Source organism: Streptopelia decaocto (genome assembly GCF_964273445.1).
Source record: "Streptopelia decaocto genome assembly, chromosome: 1".
In the NCBI taxonomy this organism is placed as follows: domain Eukaryota; kingdom Metazoa; phylum Chordata; class Aves; order Columbiformes; family Columbidae; genus Streptopelia; species Streptopelia decaocto.
The window spans coordinates 33,087,920-33,110,493 of record NC_138663.1 but is presented as its reverse complement, the minus strand read 5'-3'; the positions used below and the strand labels follow the sequence as shown (position 1 = coordinate 33,110,493).

Sequence of the window (22,574 nt, the reverse complement as noted above, 5' to 3'; positions counted from 1 at the left end):
TATTGAGGCAAATGTTGAAAATCCAGCGTGTGTGGGGGTAACTAGAGAAAAAAAAAAAACAGGCCAGATAAAAATGCCCAGAGGGAGTGAGCTAATGACTATCTTCCCATTACCTCATGGGATCATTAGGTCGACATGATCTCGTCGCGGCCAGCACCGGAGCCACGTCCCCGCCGGGCCGGAGGCCTTTCCCTTCCCCCCCGCACAGGTGCAGCCCCGCGGCGGGAGAAGCGCGCCCGCCGCCATGTCACCCCCTGAGGGGGCGCCCCGGCCTCCCGACATGGCGGCGGGCCCGGGGGGTCGGGCGGGCAACGCGGGACAAGCGCCCCCGCGCCAGGCCCGCTCGGCTCCCCGCCCTGCCCCCCTTCCCCCGGGGGGCTGCCGGGCAAGGCGGTATTGTTGGCCGCGTCCATCACTCCCCGTCCCCGGCTGACATAATGAATGCGCTTGGACACACCTTCCAGCCCGCCGAAGAGGCGCGCCGCATCTCCACGGAGCGCCCCGCCGAGCTCTGCGCTCCGTTCCCCTCAGCCCTCGGGGAGGCGCCCCGCAAGCCCGCCCGGCCCCATAGCCCGGCGCCCCGTCCCAGCCCAGTGAGGGGCCGCGGCGGCCGGGCCGGGCTGGGCTGGGCCGGGCCGGGCCGGACGAGGAGGGGTGAAAACCCTCGCTATGCTGCCCAGCGCCCTGTACTGGGACCTGGTGGGCTCCTCGGCTCTCCTCAACCTGCCGGCCGCGCCGGGCTTCGGCAACCTGGGCAAAAGTTTCCTCATCGAGAACTTGCTGCGGGCCGGGGCGCCGCCGAGCCCTGCCCAGCTCCGTCCCCTCCCCGCCAGCCCCGTCCCACTCAAGCTGTGCCCCGCGGCGGAACAAATCAACCCTTCAGGGGGTCCCTACCCGACAAGATGGGCTTTTCAAGTGCTTAACCCCTCAGCGGCGGACGGCGGCCGCCTGCCAGCGCGGGCTCCGGCGGCGGAGAGAGGCGGCGTCTTCCCGCCGGCAGCCACAGGTGAGCGCCGGCCCCGTCCCGCGTCCCGCCGCGGGGGGACGGGGCAGAAGGGGCTTCGCGAGGGCTCGGCCCTGGGCCTCCGCACGGCGGCACGGACAGACGCGGCCGCTCCCCTCCTGCCGGCCGCTCCGACGAGCCCAGAGAAGGCGGCGGGACGCCGTGTCCCGGCGGAGGGTCTGGCCCTGCCGCTGGAGACGGGACCCCGAGGAGCGGGCGAGGGGCCGGGTGTGAGGGCAGCCGGGCGGTGGCTTCAGACGGCGCGGGCCGGCGCACCTGTGGGTGCAGTGAGCGCGGTCGAGCCTTGTGCCGGCAGCCAGGAGCGCCTTCGCTGCCCCGAATCGCGGTTCTGTCGGCTCTGCTAGTTCTTCCCAGCCTGGAGGAGTGGTGAAAGCGCGTTACCGCCGACAAGCGCTCCGGGAGGATCCGGAATGCCGACTTTTGGGAGAACGACGAGCGGTCCCGTCCCCCTCCGTGGCGGTAGCAGCAGCCCCCTCCCAAGGTGCCCGGTCCCTGGTGGACAGCAAGGGCAAAAAAGCTTTAAAGCGCTGTAAAAGGGCTGTAATTAGCCTTGCAGTCCGGTGTTAGAGCCCGGGTGGCGGGAGATGAGTCCCCGGTGCCGGTTTGACCAGTTCCGCGGCCCCCGACGGGCCCCGGTGAGCTGGCGCAGCTGGAAGCAAATAGTCCCACAAAACAGGTTTCGTTTATTCAATAGGCCGGTTTTCATATAAATGTATTTTGTCTGGACGTGAATAGCGTTTTAAAGCATTTTCAGGAATGTGCACATTGTCATTCACTGAACTTTTTGGAGTTGAATTCAAAGGTAAATCATAAAATTCGCTATTAGACTCGCCATGCATATTGCATTTTGCCTTTCTGTTGTAATATATCAATTTATTTCAGCCTTGTGTGCTGTCTTCAGAATTTTTATATATGATCTTGCCATTTAAAATGTACTTAAAATGAAAATCAGACAAAGAATCATATTTATTGAAGTAAGGCTTTAAGTTATGAAACCAAAAGGCTCGGTTTAGAACTGGAGTTAATAACAGTTCTTTACAAGCATAATTTTACTTCAGTTAAATCCTAAAAACTCTTCTGCAAAATCCAAAACACTTTTTTTATCCTTTAGCATGATGTACTTTAAAGATGGGCAGGAGGGAGTCAAAGTAGTGTACGTTAACATCTCTGAATAGTCCAGACCTCAGCTGCTGTAAGTATTATCTTAAGTGTGTTGGTTAGTTAAACATGTTTATTTTAACTAACTACAGGCCAGGCCAGGAAATGGGACAAATATAATATTTCTGGAGTTAGGTGCATATTTTCACACCCACCCTCCACCACCCCCCTGCGCCAGCAAAAGCTTGAAAGAAAATGCTTCATTTTTGTGTACAGAGCACGTGTAAAAGGGGAGATAGCAGAATGCCCCAGCACTCACCACCATAGGTAAACTTTTTCTAAGTATTACTAAAGTTCCTGAGTGCTTAATTTTTCAAATGCTTGCTTGCAGGATTTGTTCTGTATTTGATTGGCCTACAGTGGTACTCGTGAACTTATCAAAGTGTTGCAGGCCTGCCTAGTGATTTTGGAGTCCAATCCTGTATTTCTTCTAATCCCACATCTCCGAGAGATTTCAGAAGGAGCTTTGGACAAAAGCACTAGGGTCTTACATTTGAGCAGTGAGAAATACTAGGTTTCCTCATGCATTTGCACTCCTGCAAATGTAGATGGACAACAAAGAGATATATTTTCTAACAGGGATCTGTTGATTCTGATGTGACTTACATGACTTAAAGTGATGAGGACTCTTAGGTATCTGAACTTTCATAAAAACGTAAATTAGATTGGAACTGTCCTGCTGAGACAGATTTTGTGGTTTCTGAGGAGTCTCTTTTCTGCAGTGTGGGCGGACGCTGGGGGAACTGTTCAGACTGGACACTTGAATTTGTGAGTATGGCTGGGGTGGTCAGGCTGTGCGTTATGTTTCTTGTTCATGCAGTGATGGGGCAAAAGAGTGTTTTGTCAGAATAAGAATTTTAGCCTCTAAGGACTAATGAAAGTGCTTGAAGTAGGGAATTTGTGTGAGGTAGATTTTTTTTTTTTTTTAATTTACTGATTTTTGTGAGTTTTTGGAGGAATAAAGTCTTTCCTATTTGGACTCTGTGAATCACATGGCATTTTGGAAAATCTTGGTCAAAGTTTTTCATAAAGACTACTGAACATGATAAAGTAAAATGATTTTTTTAGTCTTTCTGAACTAGCAAGTGCTTTATCGATCATGCAGGGACTAAATGTGCTCTCACAAACTAGCTTGGCATGATCCAGGATTTCTAAAATTTTTAAAAAGGCCTATAAAAAAGGTAATGGAAAAATATAAGATTTTTTTGAATCAGTAATCTGTGTTGCTCATGTTGTCCCTGATTCTGATGAGGTATGAAAATCCTGTATTCTTTCTGTAAAGTGTAAAACTTTTACCCATGGCTGCAAAGAAGATCAAGTGAGATGGTACTCTTGATCTGTGGCATCTGGTCTTGGAAGCTTTTCTCTTTGTAAGTCCTCAGCAGCAAAGTTTTATCAGCAAGTTTCCATTCCCATAATTTACAGGTTTCAAAGGATTTATTGTGACCATTTGAAGTGCTTATCTGCATACGTATTTTGAGTTCTTCAAAATTATCCTAAATGAAAACCTGAAAAAGTACTCTCAAATTATCACACCCTAAGATACATCATCTAATGAGCGGGCTTGAAAGAAATGTATTATAAGATTAAGATAATCACTTTCCATCGTTACATTGATTTTTTAAAATGAAATGTAGTCAAATCATAGGTTTTTAAGATTAATGTAGTTTATTTTGAGTTCAGAGTACAACTGCATGAACAAGCAGCATATTACATAAAATCTAAGAAGGAAAAGCAGAAGGAGCATTACTGCTAGATGAGAAACTCGCTTGCCTTCTGCAATGATATGCCAGTTTATACCAGCCTGGGATTCCCACAGGCTTTCTGGCATCTTGCACTGAAGCCCCAGCGCTGGCGATGAAACACTGAGCTGGGCTCACCAGCTTGAACAGGCAGGATGAGCCCTGTGTTTCAGTTTAGTTGAACTGAATTTTTGCCAGCCTGTGTGCTGATTCTTCTCTTTTGAGACCTTTTACCTTGATAAAATAAATGCGTAATTCTGTACTGCTGTGTGAGAACTTTGCATATGATGTGTATTCTTACACATTCTTACCCTGACTAGGTAAAGCAGTACAGAATCTGGTTCTGCATTTTAAACGCTGGATGCCCAGACCTGGTTAAAAAACTGTTAAAAATGGGCTGTTGTAAAGCAGCATTTCCCAGTGAATCATGTTACAGCTATGCAGCTGACTTGCACTGCTTCTTAAAGTGTCAGGGAAGCTCCAGATAGAAGTTTTGAGCAAACTAATAGACTCTTAAGTGTGGAAGAAGTCCTCAATGTCTGCTTGCAAATACGGGATTTGGTCCTTCTCCTTGTATGCCAGCCCTATCATCATCTGGATAAATTAGAAGACTTGACAGTTTTCCTCAGTGTTTTGTGACATAGGAAAATTATCTGGAGGATGCTGAGATGCAGTCTGCGGTAGCACAGGCTCTTTAAAGAGGTCCACTCTGTATCTTTCCTCGTGACTTCATTTCCAGAAGTATTGGCTGACACCAGATCAGAGTGACCTCCTTGAGAAATGCAAAGTTACCCTGCTATCTGAAATTATTTTCTGAAAATCTCTGCTCTTTTCAAGTAATTTGCCTTGGAGGAGGATGACACTAAGGACTTTACAGCCTGAATATGGTCATTAGTGGTACCTGGCAAGAATCTGGCTTTCAGCTTTAATCTTGGCATTTCGATAGATTAACAGAGAAAGGAAACTGAAAAGCGCAATGAAACAAATAAATAACGAGATACTTCCTTTGCAAAATTGCTGAAAAGTTGAGCTTATGCAATTTTTGCCTAAAGCTTCAGCATACAATAGAGCAGAATAAAGTACAGTAAAAATAACACAAAGCAGTTAAAACAAGTATACCATAAATATAAATTTGACTTATAAATAATAAACATCCATTCTGTGATACAGATGTAGCTTTTCTTTCTGTAACATTTGAACACTTTACATTTTAATGCATTTATCATCACAACGTACCAGTGCAACAGGAGGCATTTCTAGTGTGTAGAGTAGGAGCTGAAGCGAAAAAGGAATGAGGTGACTTGTCTAAGGCAATACAGAAAAACAGTAGCATTGAAGGGACATAAAACCAAGCCTTCCCCTGCAGGCTAACTCTTTGGACCAGTATCAGTTTTTTCCCCTTGAGGTAAGGACAGCAGTTCTATTCTGCAACACTGTTATTTTAATCCATACACCTTATTGTCCCTTTTTAGTAAAAACTCTTGTGTTTCTTTATGACAACCAGGAGATACTTGAATTACTGACGTGATTTTTTTCCCTTCATTCCGGACCACCTCTTACTGAATAAATGCGTATTTATTATTGATTTCAAACCAACTGGCAGCCAGAGTGTGTCCTCAAGTGACATGTAACACTAACTTTCAGTAAAATAAAAGGCAGGAAAGAACTGAGTGTTGTATCTCAGCTCCCTCTAGGCTTGCACTACCCTCTGGAAAGTGCTATTCACTCAGGCAACAAGCTGACTAAGAAGTCTTGGGGTTTTCCTGTTTTGTTGGTATTTTCTGGGGATATAAAGCTTCTGTAGGGTGGGGAGATCTATTTGGCATCTTTTATTATGCCCTGATTGCCAGGAGCATTGAAACACCTGTGTTGTTTTAGAAGTTTATCTTTGGAGACAGAGAAGTTCGTGTAAGTATCAGAAATCACAGCATGCAGCATCTTTTCCTGCTTCCAGCTAACTTTGTGGGCCATTTAATAGAATCATTTTGGATTGCTCAGCATGCCTTAAAAGAGTGGCCTCAAAATGGCTCGTAAAGGACAAATCTCGGTTCTCACTGTAAGGTCTCAAGAGCCAGACTGGTGCCAGCTACAGCTCAACCCTGCGCCAGCCCGGCAGGCCAGGCTCAGCGAGTGTGTGAGCAGCTCTTGCTGTGCCCTGAGAAAGGAAGGGCATCCCAGATTTGGTCCTCAGTAAAGTTTAAGCACTGCCAGAAGATCTCAAAGCTGCACTAGGAAGAGCAGTGGAGGGGCTTCATAGAAGTTCGTGGAAGGAAAACATGGAATCGATCCTGGCTTCAGTAGTGAATTAGCTTACGTGAAATGTATTTTGTATTGCAGAGTAAGCTGATCTTCTGAAATCTTGTAGTATAATCTTCATGTTTTTAGAAGAGACATGAATGTGATGAGGATTAATCTCATCGGGCAAGTTCTCTGCCAAAGTGCAGATTTCAGTTTTCATTGCACTGTGATTTCTTTTGCATTAACAAATTCCCTTGGATTTTGGGAGGCAAGTTTTCTGTCCACTGAAGTTGTTATGGATTCTTGTATAATGCAGCTCTGTAAAATAACTGATTTTTCTAATTAACTCTAGTAAAATAACTCTAATATTTTGTGGTCAGTCATGACCCATAGTGGAATTGAGAAAGTTGTTTTTTTCAAAATGAAACCAGTCCAGATACATAAGGTAGTAGGAGGCTGTTTCAAATGTCAGATATGTAGACCTTGATCCTTACAAAGTTAGGCACCTAAATATTTTCAGTAACTTGGACTGTGTTTCTTTGAGGTGAGTCATAATGTTGGAAGATAAGTGGCCTTTGCTTTGTATTGAAAAGGGCATGAAAATTTCCCTTAGGAGGCTGCCTTTTTCTGAGGTTATACCACATAATTCTGTTGAGGTGCTTTATATGTATGTTGAGGATTTTCCCTCTTCTGCATGAATCTTGGGCTACTTGGTGGTGTTATAGTTCCCATCCCTGGCATCTTGTGACTATGTGTGACTATGAGAATATCTCAGAGTTCAACTTGAAAAAGTGTTTCCTTGTATATATTTTAAAATACTATAACCTCATTTGTTACCAAAAAAAAAAAATAAAAAAGAAGCTTAAGAATCCACCATTTGTTATTTTTTTCATTCTAACAGTGTTTAGCTGAATTTGAGACTTTTGTCTGGTTGGAGCTGTCAATACTGCAGCAAATGAAGATTGATCCAGGCAGGAAATCTTAGCTAATGAGTGCAAACCACCACAATAAACGGTGCTTTTTGCCTATGGTAAGATTTCGAATTAGGGTTGCAACAATGAAAAAACTGTGAATTGTCCTTTTGTAGCATATGACCCTAATTTTGCCTTGCTTGAGGAAATTACTTCTACACAAATTGTAATATATTTAAAATAAAATAAAATAACTTTAGTGCCCTTATGGCTGAATTTTATAATGTTTTACAGGGTCTTTATGTTGGTACAGAGGATTGTATTCCTTTGACGTTACCTATGAAGGATAAGAATGTCGTAGTAGTTTGGCTGTTTAATAAAAAAGAGGTATCTTGTCTAATCTAGTTGTCTAAATACCTTCTCTAATTTGTAGTCAATACAGAGAGACGCGTCCAGAGGATGGTACAACTTACCTTCTTAGATGCCTATTTTAAGGTGCTGAATCACTATACAGAGCTACTTATATCTTCTCATTGACTGTACAGGAGGCCCAGACAAGGTACTTTTAGACAGAGAAGTGACAGTAATGTCCCTTTTGACAAGAACTGGTAAGCAGAAAGTGCTGGGACACACTAGCACATGGACATCTTCTTCAGAAGGACAAAACCAGAGACAAATCTGGTAAATCCACAGCTTTCCAGATACTAGTTTTCTCAACAACAAGACTGCATACAAGGCATGGAGAGGGTGGAAACCACCTTTACTGCTGACACCAGGAGACCCATGCTGTCTTTGGAAAATGATGTGGTGTTTGGTTGTTGCTTTGGGTTGTCACAGAGGTGAAATCTGGCCATGCGTTATCACCAGCCTAAGGCACTTATATTTCTCCAGATGGAGAAAAAACAATAATACATGTACAGCAAATCCTGCCCTAGTAATAAGACATGTGAGCGATGCCTCTGAAGATTGACACTGATTCACATGATCTCAGATATTCCACAGTGTGATTGTCAGCCACTACATTGCTAGAGATGTAAGAAAATGCTGATCATGCTGTTAGCCATTTCAGGCTCTTTTTGGTGTAACTCTCTGCTATTTTTTGAAAGCCCCACCGAGACCCAATGTAAAAATGCAAGCCCACTTCTCGTGTTCACCTTTTGTGTAGGATCTAAAGATATATTTAGGACTCCAAAACCCTTTCTGTGAACATTTGCCAATATTTTAAAACTGTTCTGCATATGCTGCTCTGGTCTGCCGTTTCAGCTTGGCTTCCTTTGAGCATTCATGCGGTCGTGTTTTACAGGAATGAACGGGAAACGAATGGATAGTGACTTCGGGAGCGCAGGAGAGCCAGCTCTGAGGGATGCTGTGCCACAGGCTTTTGCAGTAGGTTTTGCGTGGTCCATGTGGTGGTGACTGCCTTTGATGGCATACGGCAGTGGCTGTTGTTTCCTTCTCATGGCCAGGAGCTCCCCTTCAGCTGGCTGAAGCGCTTTGGGGGTGCACAGCTGCTGCTGGAACATTGCAGTCTGAATACTGCTGGGGACAGAGCCATGGATCATTGTGAGGCCCAGGGCTTTCGATTCAGGAGCAGAAATGGTGCCATGTGGCTCAGCTGGACCACTAACTGGCAGAGCTGCTGCTGGTCTATTTGCAGTGAGCTTTTCAGGACATGAAACTTTACTGCAGCCTCACAAAAACCTGCTTTAATCATTGCCAAGACTGGATGTAAGTAGGATGTTGCAGTTTACTTGTGCCCACTTCATGGGCACAAACCATTTCAAGGTTCTCAGATGAAATGGGATCGTTTTCCTGATAATATTTTTAATTTGCCGGCCAGGGCTGGAGCCTGGGCATCACTGTGGAAAGCAGTTCATGTGGACTTAGCAATACTAGGAGAATTAAAGTGTTTGTGCAGCATGAGGCCTGTCCCTATACTTGCTGTTCCTTGTGCAGTGCAGTGGCGGAGGCCTGTGTGGGTAATAGTAGAAGTTTATCATCAGTTCACTTTTCCTCAATAGCCATTTTTCCTTCACCCTTTACCCCTTTCCTGCTGGCTAACAGCCTACAATATTTCCTGAGCCATTTCACAACACTAAGACTAGGGAAAGCAAACAGTGTCTTTAATAATAAGCCATTTTAAAATTACATATCTATTTGAACTGAATTGTTCTGAGGAACCTTACTCTGGAAAACTTCTCGTCCCACTGTCAGCGTGACTTTTTAGTATGGGAGGGCTTTTGAGTTTAGAGTATCTTCAGAGCTGGCAGTGTATTTTAAAATATCAGTATCTGAACTAATCTCTGAGTTTTAGCACTAGGTGAGCTTGAGGGCCATTTGCATATTTAGTATCATTTTATTGTCTGTAAAATGCTTTTTACTCACAAAGCTGAATTTAAATGAGATTATTACTAAAATTTTGCATGCGGCAACAGTGTCAAAAGAATGCATCTTTTGTGAAGAAAAAATTAATTTTAGATATTTCATCCTTTTATGTTTATCATGCAATAAATTTTATTTTAAAGAATATAGTACAGTTTTTGGAGTGCCAAAAGGCATTTATACCATAATCTGATATTTAGTTTTCATGCATTTCTGAAGCTAAACCCATGAAATCTGACTCTTGTGAAATGCTTTATTCTATACCGTCTCTATTTTTATGAAATTGGAATGCAAAACAGAAACAGAATTAAGTATCTTGTTAAGAATTACTGGGATTTGGCCCCTGATTAATGTGTATTCCACATAACTGGAAGGAACAGCTACCTTTTGGTTATTGCGTACTTCATTCTGTCCAATAAATACAGAACTAATATTCTGACTTTTTGGCCATTTTCAGTCTTGTGTGAAGGGCAAACAATGTTTGCTTCAGATTGCTTGACCAAGAAATATTGGTAGAGTGACTGTGATACATGTGAACAGAAAATAAAAGCATAGGCAATGCTTTCTGTGTAATGTCCTCAGCACTGATAGGTGTTGTGATACAGATACAATCACAGTATAATTGTGAAATACATATGCATTAGATATATAATTTTTCTCTGAGCAATTCACATTCTGTTGGTGAAGTTTCACGTGGACAGTGGAAGGCATTTAATGTGATGAATATTCTCTGTTGTTTCTATCAAAGATAAAAAAATATACTCGGATGTGTTAGATTGAAGCATTAACCTTTTTCTCTACGTGGAGCTCCCAAGGTAGAGTTGAATATCCCTGTATTATGCCAGATTTTTTTACTGATGAAACTGTGGGTAACTGCTACACGTTGGTTTGAGTGCGAGAGCTTCAGTAGATGTGACCTGGGGATGGGGTTTGATACTTAACGTAGAATTCACTTGTGCATCAGTGTAGTTGGAGCACATTAAGGAAGTTTATAAACTTAGACGTGTGCACTGGCTATAGGCTTAGGGAGACACAGTGCCATTGTTTATTTCACAGGATTTAGAATAAATCAGTCTTGAGAAATGGTCTCAGGAACCCCTTGGGTCAGAGTTATATGAGGATATCACCTGCATCTTATCTCTTAAGTGAATGTTCTGCCTGAAAGGGATACACACCATGCAGGCAGAAAAGACAGCAGTTGGTTGAGGGAATTAAGTAAAATGGCCAAGAAAGCCAGCAGCATTATTTCTGTCGACTTGAGCAGAATTAGTGCTAAGATCTCTCTTGTTTGCATTGCAGTGCTCTCCTAGTGCATTAAATCATTGCCAGCAACATCCATGGAAATATGTGGCTTTTTTTGGAGCTTCCTTAAGCAAAATGTCTCAAGTTTTGACCCTGATCTGTCTCCTGACCTTTATGCTTGTAGCTTGCTTGTTGAGAGATTTAGTTAATGGAGAAAACCTGTCCTTTCCTCGTCCTCTACCTTTATTTGCAGGAGCATGGTATCCATCCAAAGCAATAGCTTATTCATTTCTGGTTTATCCAGATATATCCCGGCTGTGTCACATACCATTATGAGCACCATGTTATCAAAAAAAGACCAAGGAACTGGAGAGAGTTAAGAGACCATAACAGGGAATATCAAGGACAGGCCAACATGTCTGACAAAAATCAAATGGCATGAATGAGGTGCTGGAGCAATGATTGATGGGGATAGGGCATCATAGCAGCCAAGGAGTATTTGAGCTGGGTGAAAAGGAAGCAAAGAAACGGAGTGTGGCACCTTCTGTATACCAAGTTGTGTCTTTAAAGGTGGAAAGTTTTACTTGACTGTAAATGAAACTTGATAATGACATGAGGAACGTGGTTGTAGGGAAGAGAGGAAAAGCTCTTTACTTGGGAGTTTGGGACCTGCAGAAGATAGAAGATGCTGTCAAGAACAAGTTCTTGTGTTCAGGAGGGTGGCTGAGGTGATCTGGCAGGTCTTTACCTTCTCCATCTCCTGTGCTTCTTCAGTTAGTCAAACTCCTTCCAACTTACGCCACCAGTTGCATTGAAGCCCCTTGGATATGTAAAATAGGTAATATTTGGCTGCACATTCTTGGCTGTTTCAAGCTCCTTAGGATGCAGTTCCACAACTGATGGTCTCATGTGGAAAAGAGGCTTTAGAATACTAATGCTTGATGTAAATCATTCCTGTTTGCAAACATTTTGCAAGCGTACACCTCATATATAGGCAGTTAGTTCCTCTTGAAATATATTTCATTAGAAACACTAAAGTGTCCATGGAAAGCTCTAGCAGTAAAAATGCTAATCAACTCATAATGACAGCTGAATAAGTTTTCACAAGCTTGTATGAATGCATTAAAAAAATAGAGGTAAATATTTTAAAAATGTTTTAGAGTTAGGCTTCTACAGCAATAGTTTATTCTTTTGGAAGATCAGCAAATTTGACTGTCAGAAAACTTATTATGATGCCTTAAAATATTCTTGGGAACCTAATTTTGAGTGATCTTTGTTTTTAATTCCATTTGAAAAACCCTTCAATGTTAACAACATGGCTTAGATACATTTATCTATTTATCTTCCTAGAGATCTGACAAACTACAGTACTGGGTATAGAGTTGTTTATTTACTACCTAAACCAAAATAGGAAAGTGACATAAGTGTTTTGATGCTGATCACATTTTACAAGCACACAGTTCTAGCAAACATGATGTACCTATTTTCAAAAGAAAAAATTATTCCAGGTTTCACAGTTGACAAGTATGAGCAGAAATTAAAAGGTAATTAAGATTAATGGGAAAGCCCATAAGCTTTATAGAGAAGAAATAAGGGTTTATGAGATAATGAAGACTTTTGTAAGAATTGGAAGCACTTCTTAGACATTAGAGAGAATTCATTGCTTAAAAAAATTCTGTAGAAATTTTAACAAATATAACTTAATTCTGTGGGATGATTTTACATTTTTTTATTGTAATTATTAAACAGAACCTTCTTTAGCCAGTGATTTTTTTTTTAATTTAGAGCACTTTCCCAGCAAGAATGCGTTTAAATCAGGATAGCAGAATCAAGCCCTGTAGTTTTTGCCTGTAGAGCTTAGCTGATTCTTCTCATTGCATTTAATAGAATTTATTCATGAAGATTTGTTATTTTTTGAAGTTCTTATTGGTCTGAGTGCTGATAACAGCATTGGAGTATGAGCAGAAGAGACAGGATTCACTTTTATAATAGATTTTGTTTTTCTAGGATATCATGCTTATATCATGAGTTATTTAAAGTAACTTTTTCAGATGCATTATACTCATTATTTCAACAATATATTATTTAAACAACATGATCAATCTCAATATTTAGGAAAAAGCCCCATAATTATAGAAAATACAGAAGTAAATTTCAAATCTGCAGGGTTTCATTCTTATGATAGATACATTGACAGTTTTGCATATTATATTGAAGCTACACATGTAAAATAGCCTTGCTAAATTAAAGAGCAATTACTTGGTTTGTCTTTGTTTGCCTTAAAAATATTACCATCTTGAAAAAAAAGGGAAAAAAACCTGTGGGGCAGGACTTTACACACTGACTTTTCGGAGGACTGTTGTTACGAATATCACCTAAGCTCAATGGATAATCAATTAGATCTCTGCTTTCTTTGCAGCTCTTTCCAAACACTTTTTTCTCCGAGCCCCGCCATTCTACTCGGCGTGCTGCGGTGGGTCCTGTCAGCACCCTGCATCCCCCACTGCTTTTCCAAGTAAGTTTTTATGCTTCATCAGTAATGCTTGAGTTATTCTGTAAACCAAAGCAGCAGGATTTAATGTGTTCTGGAAAACTAATTGGTGATGCAATGGCAGCAGCTAATTCCTTAGTAAAATCACAGCAATCCTATTCAGAGGGTTTCCAAAGATTTATCAAACTTAAGTACACTGAGCAATTGTGAGAGGTTTCTAATGGCATTGAGACACGCAGACAGAGCTAACCTAGGAAAGCTCCTTGTTTTCAGTTTGCTAGAAAAGATTCTTTAAAATCAGTAACTCTTTTAAAAATCTGTCTCAATAAACATTGGCAAATAGAAAAAGAGCTGAAAGATCTTGAAATGGATGCTGCATTTTAATGTCTGTTAGGGATAAATTATGATTCCAGAAGCTTGAGCATTATTTAAGTAAAACAGTCCTTCTTTTTGTAGAAGCCAAATGCATGCACGTGTTTAATTTGTTTTTCTTTTTTAATTATAATGTAAAAAAAATAAAGATGTAAATTGAAGAGAATTTTGGCTGGTATACATTATACATTCAGGATTAAGACCTGGAACACACTTTAATCCAAACCTAAACTTAACCTTGATTGGGAAGTTTGCATGCCATAGTGCAAGAATGGATATTCATGATTTTACGTGTTTATGGCTCAGGAATGCAAATAGAAGTGTTTCCTCGTCCTTCAAAAAAGACAAAAACACAAATCCCATGTCAAATCCAAATGAAAATTTGAGTTAATATGTGTTCTAACATATACTTTTTTTTAATCACAGTTACATTCCAACCCTTCCTGACTACGTGCATGCGTTTTATGAATGTTTCAGAAGGGCAGTTGCTAAGTTGAATGATTCTTGACAAGTGAGGCAGCAAATGCTGGCAGTTTAATGAGCTGCAAGTTTCTGAGCACCTCTTCAGGGGGCCGACACTTTCCCACAGAGCGTTTTACGTGGCCCCGGCTCTCCCACAATGGCTGACAGCACCATGACCAATCACCACTTTCACTTTACTCATCCACACGCGACCTCACCACAATTTTTCACTGTGCAGATGAACTTTAGGAACCATTTCACATTGAAAAGGCCTGGGCAAGGGTCAGTTGCCCTTTTGTATGGCCATAAAGCAATACTCTATGTGCCAGTCTTTTCTCCTGTCTCACATTCCAAGAGATTTTCTGGACACCATTTAAAGCACTTGACTGAAAAATAAAGCAGTGAATGAAACTGACTTTTATAGACTCATTCTAGCTCATCTTCCCATATAACCCTGTCTACCTGAAAAGGGATTTAGTGGATGAGCTGAGTGTATACAGGGACTTGCTGAATACATAGGCCCATTATCAACTGTGGGGATTGTTTATTAACCAGGACTGATACACTACTATTTTGGAAGTGACCTATTAATTGTCCATTTAACTAGAATGTATTGAATTCAAATGAAAAAATGGAAACCATGACTAAAGCTTTTACTTGCTCCTTCAAGGTGGTCTCTGCCATGAAGGCAAATGAAGATTGTTCCACAGATTAAGAGGACATTTATCACTATATATTAGGTTACAAAGGAAAGACTCAAAATAAAAAAACCTGAAGCAAAACAAAAATCAAACCAGCAACATAGGAAGTAGTTGGTAACAGATTCACATATATATCAGCAGAACACGAAACCTTTTGATGCATGTTCAGAATGACAGGCTGCAAACTGACTTATTTCATTTTGGTGGAACTGTTGAAATGTATGAATGACTGCCTATCTTGCCATACTGAAAAATCCACTGTGAGCAGTCAGAATGCATTTTGGAATATGGGGTATTCTTACAGAAATTATCTAGGCTAGTCAGTTGGGGGAGAGTATTCATTATCCCAAACACAAGTTCCAAATTTTTGACCCAGTGGCTGTTTGCTATTGCTTGTGCTCATTCTGCTCATCATTAAATTTTGTTTAGTTAATCTTTTGAAATCAGTCACATACTGTGCTTTAGAGTGTGTAGATTCTTCACTATTAAGTTAGTTTAATACAGGTGTTAAGCCATACCCTACATACTGCCTGCATGGGAATTAATTGGTGCCTGGGGACTCTGGCAGGAGGTTGTTTCTTTGCTGATTGACTGTTAACAACCAGCCAGGCAAGACAAATTTTAAGGGGTCACATAATCTGGCGTCCGCTGTCCTTGGCTGACAACTCCATTGTGGAATGGAGCCCAGGAGACACGAACCAGCCAGTTCCGCCTCTTCCCTCGCTGGTGCCTCTCGTTCCGCGGTGGGGATGAGGTACCAGCTCTTCTGCTGTACCTTCCCTAAAAGGTTCTACTGTACCTTCCAGTAAACTTGAAAATGGCTGGTGATTCATCCAAAACTACCTAGAGGCTACCTGGAAGAAGGTACCTAAATTCGCCAAATTCAAGCAAGAAGAAGGGAAAACGTGCTTGAGGAAGAAGGGCCAGTATTTGCCCCCAGCTGCATGGGCAGGGTGGGAGCTTGGGGTGGGGGTCATGAGGGGGCTGTGCTCTCCTTAGAGAAATATGAACTCAGCTTGCCCTTTGCAGAGACCTCCATCATGGCATTTTGACTTTTGTTCTGCAAATAGGTTTTTTTCGTTGTTTGGATGGAGCCTGACTGTGTCTCACTGTGTCATAAATATCAGGACAGTAACCAATAGGTTATGATTTTTGTATCTGATCTCAAATATAATTTTGACAAGTGAAATATATCCGTATAAATTTAGACTTCCTTATATTGTAACATTTTAAATTGTAATGATTAGTTTTTGCCACAGGCTGTTATTGGGGCCAAGTGTAAAGATGGGTTCTTGTGGTGTAGAAAAATTCAAGAAAGGCATGTCTAGCAGAGTGCAACGGCTCCTAAATCAGTTACATTTGACAGTGGCAGTGTATTTTAAGGAAGAATCATTGTGTGCTTGCTGAGCCTCTAATCTGCTTCCTCTACTGGCCACAGCTGGAGGCAGGATGCAGGGCAATGTATGTATGTAATATCAAACCAGTCACATATGCACCACAAAAGTATTTAGTCAGCTTTGCAAGACATACATGTATACACTTCAGTTTCTCAGCATTATACATACACAGTTCTACAACATCCACAGTGTATGTGTGCTTGTTTCTCTGTTGGTGTTTAAAGATACACATACCTGTGTGTGTATATGTATAGTACATGGAAGTTGAAATGTGGTGTAGCCCCAAGGAACAGTTTGTGAAAGCTGCATCTGGATTAAATTAGTATTTTCAAGAGCATTAAATCTATTGGACAAATGTATTTACTGCCCCCCTGCCCCAGCTATTGCTAACTAGAATAGACTTTTTCATGAAAGAATGAGCAATCTTTTGGAAATTCTGCTTTACATCGGGATTTTGCCATTGGCTTCAGTATGAAAATGGTTCTTGACAGACATCCAACAGCAGCACACCTTTGCAGCTACTCTAACTACAAACTGGGATAGCAGTGTTGACCCATGTACCTGGGAGGGTGACATGGACGGGAGGACAGCTTGTACCTGTAGAGTCTAACCTGCCTGCAGTGCAAACCAAAGCCACCTTCATGGCTGCCCTCTCACAGAAAGGTCATAGGTGCCGGTGGCTATATAACTGTGGCACAGGTTTCTGAATCAAAGGGCAGCTCTTTCCTGGCCTCCTTGCAACTGTCCCATGCAATTATCATGTCCAGCACTTGGTGACAGGCCCTGTTCAGCCGGGTTCTGGTCCTGCTCCCTGGGCGAGCATTTGGGGAAGCGAGCAGCGCTGGAGGCGTACCAAGCCTCACCAGGGACTGCTGGCCTTGCACCACATCCTTCTAGGGGAGAGGGAGCATGGGAAAGCCCTGTGGCTTTAGGCTCTATTGGGTGTGAGGAAGGCGAGAGATTTATCTGGATTTGGGTTTTCTGTGCTCTTTGTGAGGCCAGTGAAGGGACAATGCGAACAGGTCTCCACTGCAGCTCATTTCCCCATCTTTGAGGCCGTTTTCCAGGGAAGGATTCCCTCTAGGCATAGATCAAGGGGACGGGATTGGATTCATTGAAAACTGCCCTCCCAGGATTTGCTATGAGATGTCAAAGGATTAGAAGCCGGGCTGAAAGGAGTAAGTTCAAGTACTCCCCAAATCCTGTAATAAAGAAATTGCTGTGGTTTCCAGAATGAGTAATTGAATGGCCAGCGATTTTCTGAGAAATAGTTCACTCTGAAAGCTTTTCGTTAGTAAACAAAACTAAAGAAAGCTCATTTAGTTTCTTTGAATCAGTATTACAGACCACTTTTATCTGGTGCTACGCTTCTCACAAGGAGAAAATAAACTCCTAGGAAAACTTACTGCAGTTCACTCAGTGATGATATTGTGGAAAGGAAAGTGGAGAAGTTTCTCCCTGACTATATTTGAATTTTACAGTAGCATGGGTCTTGTGTTAATTTTTCTCTATGAACTCATCTGATTTACTTTTTACCATGTCAAGGGGAGACTTTTGACCACTGACAACACCTCTAGATGCAAGTGAGGATTTAGTCCTTAATGAACACAACTGAAGCATTACGACACACTTGTAACACCAACAAATCAAAAGTGGGACAGTAGCCTGCTAGTATTATAATGAACAGCACTTAATATTTTTCTGATATGTGTTAGATATGTGTAACTCTCATCCATTTCCACTAGGAGAGGAAAGTGTCCTGCCTCTTCTGACCCAGGAGTCTAACTCCAAAGCCCGGAGAGGCATATTAAGAAGAGCTGTCTTTTCTGAAGACCAGAGGAAAGCTTTGGAGAAAATGTTTCAGAAGCAGAAGTATATCAGTAAAACAGATAGGAAGAAACTGGCCATTAACCTGGGTCTAAAGGAGTCTCAGGTAAGGAACAGCAGAACATCTGTGACCTTTTGTCTTTTTGTGTAAAAATCTTTAAAGTGGCTTTGAAGGAGGAAAATTGAACAGCACAGGGGCACCCTGCACTTCTTCACTGAGCAAAGACCTCAGTAAATCAATGGCAGTTTTAACTAAGGAATGCTTGAACAGGTTCCTAGTTTATTTCCTGGAGGCGTTCATTCAAAAGTCGATCACGCCATTTTCACACCAAGTGGGAGAAACATGACCTCTGCATTTCATTTCCAGCACCCGTTCTGCTGTCTGACAGAACCCCCCAGGAGCTTTGGGGTAGGAAACTGTGCTCCATCCCACTGCCTGACAGGCAGTGATCCAGGCAGAAAACAGCAGAGCACAGAGCCCTCCTCCGTTCCTCTGAGCACCCTTTGCACTTGCAGATGAACTGCTGAACAGTGACAATGCAGTTGACAGCACTTGCTCTGGAACCATTCTGCACCAGGAGACAGGCAACCACCCCTACAGAAAGAAACTTAGCTGCACAAAGAAAGAGATCCTCGGAGCTGAGAGAAACTGTAGACAGAAAAATTTTGCAGGGTGACCTTCTAAAATGCTCCCACTTTATTTACCAATTCACATTTCGTGAGATTTTTCACCTGAGTCTGAGTTGGCCTAATTGCAAGACTTGAGAGTTTAGCTGAGGGTCTAAAACCTCCAGTGAGCTCGTCTAACTGAAGGAGCACGTTAATGGTAGTGCTCAGTGGCAGCAGCTCAGTATGGAATCTCAGGGGCCTGATCTAACTGCAGGTAAAAACAAAGGAAAAGTGCCTGGCTTGAAGAGCATGAAACCTGAAAGAAAGTGGAAAGAATGTTTGTGAGGGCATGTAACAGCAGAAAATGAACATACCAGCCTCTGGCGGGTGGGATTCTGAAGGTGCTGGAATAGATGCAGATCTCTAGAGTACAGCTGAAAGACAGAGAGTAAAAGTACTATTTCATTTATTTGCATGCAGCATGCTTAAGATATGTGTGGTAGAAGCTGTTTGGGGGGCACAAAAGCCTGGGAGTGGAGATGGGAGTCTCATCATCTTTAGCCTGGAGATTTTCAGAGCTTGACAAGGCCCTCAACAATCTGATCTAACCTCACAGTTGACTCCATTTTGCACAGGAGGTCAGATCTTGTGGTCTGTAGTGGTTCCTTGCAACCTGAATGACTCTTGACTCCATTGCAATCACTGCAACTAAAACAAAAAAAGCAGCAGTGTGGTGCTTCTCAGTGTGGTGAACAGAGCTGTAATCTGTGCAGGATAAACTATTTTAATGAAAACATGCAATTGCACACACCAGTCTGCTGCCTAAAAATTTCTCAATATGAAATCAAATTCCTAATATTACAACTATCTCCTTGAGTTTTTCTTCAGTGTTCTTGATATTCAAAAGAGCATGTGTGGAATGTGGAATGACACATAGGGAACAACTACCACTATAGGAAAATAATTTCACAATAACAATAGACCGATGTGGGGGTTTTTTGTGGATTTGTTTTGTTTTATTTTGTTGTAGTGGTTTTTTTTTCCTCATGAAAGGAAGAGCAGTTGCTGTGAAATTTACTTCTTCAATTTTTCAGTTGTGCTGGAGGAACAGTACCTGACATCTAAGGCAATGGCACAGCCCCTTTGTCTTAACATCAAGTGTCTGAATACTAGAAAGAATCGCAAATATTTAAGGGAAAATGGAACACAATCTGAATAGCTGGACTGATTCCCTCCCCACCCCTTATTTCTTCTCTGTATGTAAAACCAGTTCCTAGATGTATATTTCCTTGAGCTTTTCCCAGCATTTCATAAATGCCTTTGAACACTCGTGATCAAACTTTGCAACTCAAAGGTTTTGAAAAATGGATTTTATCTCAAAAGCAAATGGATTCTAGGCAGCTCCTGGAAAACCGTAGTCAGGCAGACAAAATGCCTTTAAATCCTCGCTACTGTGTCAAATGTCATAACACACATTTTGAAGCTATATGGCCAAGCTGTTTTTAGCTATCCTTGTGAATGGGACTGTCATGGTTCTTAGAGTCTCTTTTAAATAGAAGGCTTTGCATCACCAGTAGTATCACTTAGTTTTGTTAATGACAATGCTGATTTACTCTGAGAATCCTTTTCTGTCTAGAGGGATCTTGCTATAGGAGATTTCTCTATCCCTAGCCCCTAGGCTGTCCTTTTTCCAGTCTAAGCCAAACAATCACCTGTTTGGTGGTGAAAGTCAAAGAGAGTATTTGTAAATGTCAATCAGTCAGCTTCACTGGATCTACTGTAACAGTGAATAAGGAAGGAACATGAAACTAAGGGGATGGAAAGAAAAAAAACTTGTTAGGGTAAAGTTGTTTAAAGAAAATAATGATAATAAACTCTCATTAACTTGTCAACAGGTGAAAATTTGGTTTCAGAATCGAAGGATGAAATGGCGAAACTCCAAAGAAAAAGAAGTGCTTTCAAACAGGTGCCTCCAAGAAGAAGGTCTTCAGGAGAACTACCTCTCACGATCCAGCGTGAATTTTACCTCCCCATGCCCATCTGTGTGGGAAGTGTCTCAGGAGCAGGCGAGTCCAAGGTGGAGGGAGAATTCTCCAGGAAATTCTGAAAGACTGACTGGTACACAACCACCTCCCAGAGCAAATTCATCGCAGAGCCCACTGTATTTGTATCCTGACCAAGACACTGCAAACAAGGCAGTTACAGCCTAAGGAAATAGGGGCAGTCTGTAAATTGAGTGGAGAGCACAGGCATCAAATGAGCTGTCTTCTAAGACTAACAATATTTGGACGTTGTAAAGCTAACTAGTTTATGCCTCGTAAATTTGCTAAAGTCTAACACCATTAAAATGACAAGCGACTAATGATTTAAGAAGTATTCTTCAATACTCAGTTTTTTCTTGTGTCTTTTCCAGTCTTGTACTGACCTTAAAAGTGAAATAGGAACTGATGGTAAGTAAAATGAAGTGAAGAGCATGAAGCCGAAGTTGTGCTCTGATTTATAAATCTGCGCTGTATATGATACTCATTAAAAACACACTGATATAGAATCACTTTTATCTCTCATTGCAGTCAGACCAATTAATTTATTTTGTGTGCAAGAATAACCATTTCCCTCAAGATAGTAAGTTGCTTTGGGTTCTTTTTGAAATGACTTAAATCACACAAGAGTTTCATGTTAGACAAATGTAAGCATATTTAGTATGTTTCCTGTCTGTCTTCACCTATATCAGCATTCAGTTGGTTTTAAATAGCGTGGTCACAGGTCAGCTGATAACCCTAGTAAAGTTTCAATACTAAAAGACAACCAACCAACCCTATAAAATGTTCGATGTTTAAATCACTTTAATGCAAATTCATATTGTGAAACACAGTTCACTAACTCTTGTATTTTCTCCTGTGGATGAACCTTCCAGCATTCTTAACTGTGAATCCCAGTAGCTTTTGTTAGACTCCTAGTATAATCACTTCTGTATTTCAAAACTAATGGCGATTTGCAGAATTGTAGCTCAAATGCACTACGCAATAGAACAATAATTTGAAAAACTGCCACTACAGCTGTCTCAGAGAAGTGCTTAAGGAGATGGCATACCTTAGTAGCCTTCTTCCTGACTTACTCCCATTTAAACTGGTGCCAATAAGTACGCAGTAGCATATGTCTGTATCAAAGACAGGGCAGTGTTCTGTTTAATACAAGTAGCCTCAAATAATAATATTAAAATTGCTTTACTTAAAATGATATGCTTGCTTCATCCACTCTAAGGAAATCACTCTATGAATTTAAGTGTCATTTTTTGTTTATTTGCAAGGCTTCATAGCTCAAAATGGGAGCAGAAGTTTTTTTCTTTAGCGTATATTTATGATTGCATTTATTGAGAAGAAAGACTAAAGGTATTTTATGTTATAGGCAGAACCTTTTGAAGAACGTTATGCTTTTACAGGAACTATTTCATTTCTGGCAGATTCATATATTTTATAGGCAAAAGAGATTATTATGATAATTATGTTTTTCCTCTTCATGCATGCCATGACTGTTTCTAATTATTCTTGTCTTGAGCTCTGAAGCTTTTTGAACTGTATTCAAGTCTTGCAAAATGCCATTCAATTGTTATTTAACATTTTACCTTTTGGTGGATAATCTACTGTTCCCCTTGTTAGGTGATATTGTCTGGGAGGTGAAGTTTAGATATAGTTGCAGCTAAAAAACTTGAGCTTGCAGTGATGAAGTTTGTGTCATAAACTTCATGCATGATTAGGTGAGTTTTGTATCCCACCATGTGCATGTCCTGCCTTCTAAGTGTTCAGCTGTGCAGTCCTAGTCTTGCACTATTTGTCATTCTGCAAATGTGATTTCCTACACTTGTTTTGAAGAAAAAGGAAATTACAGAAAAAATAAGGTCACCTCTTCCTGTGGTTACAAACCCTCACTAGCATAAGCTGCCTAGATGCCTACCCCCAGAAGACGCTTGACCACCTTTGGTGTGCCACGTGTTAGATGCTATTCAGTAGCAGAAGAAGTT

General features: G+C 41.6%; 1 protein-coding gene across 1 annotated transcript; it reads left to right on the top strand.

Moving 5' to 3' along the window:
- Window positions 1-441: 441 nt before the first annotated feature.
- DBX2 (developing brain homeobox 2) lies at window positions 442-20,766 on the top strand (the record flags this gene model as incomplete). The annotated part of the gene is made up of 4 exons (XM_082070972.1): window positions 442-1,006; window positions 13,117-13,212; window positions 17,866-18,053; window positions 20,452-20,766. The coding sequence occupies exons 1-4, from the start codon at window positions 670-672 to the stop codon at window positions 20,764-20,766; spliced, it is 936 nt and encodes a 311-aa protein (XP_081927098.1). The 5' UTR covers window positions 442-669.
- Between the last annotated feature and the right edge of the window lie 1,808 nt (window positions 20,767-22,574).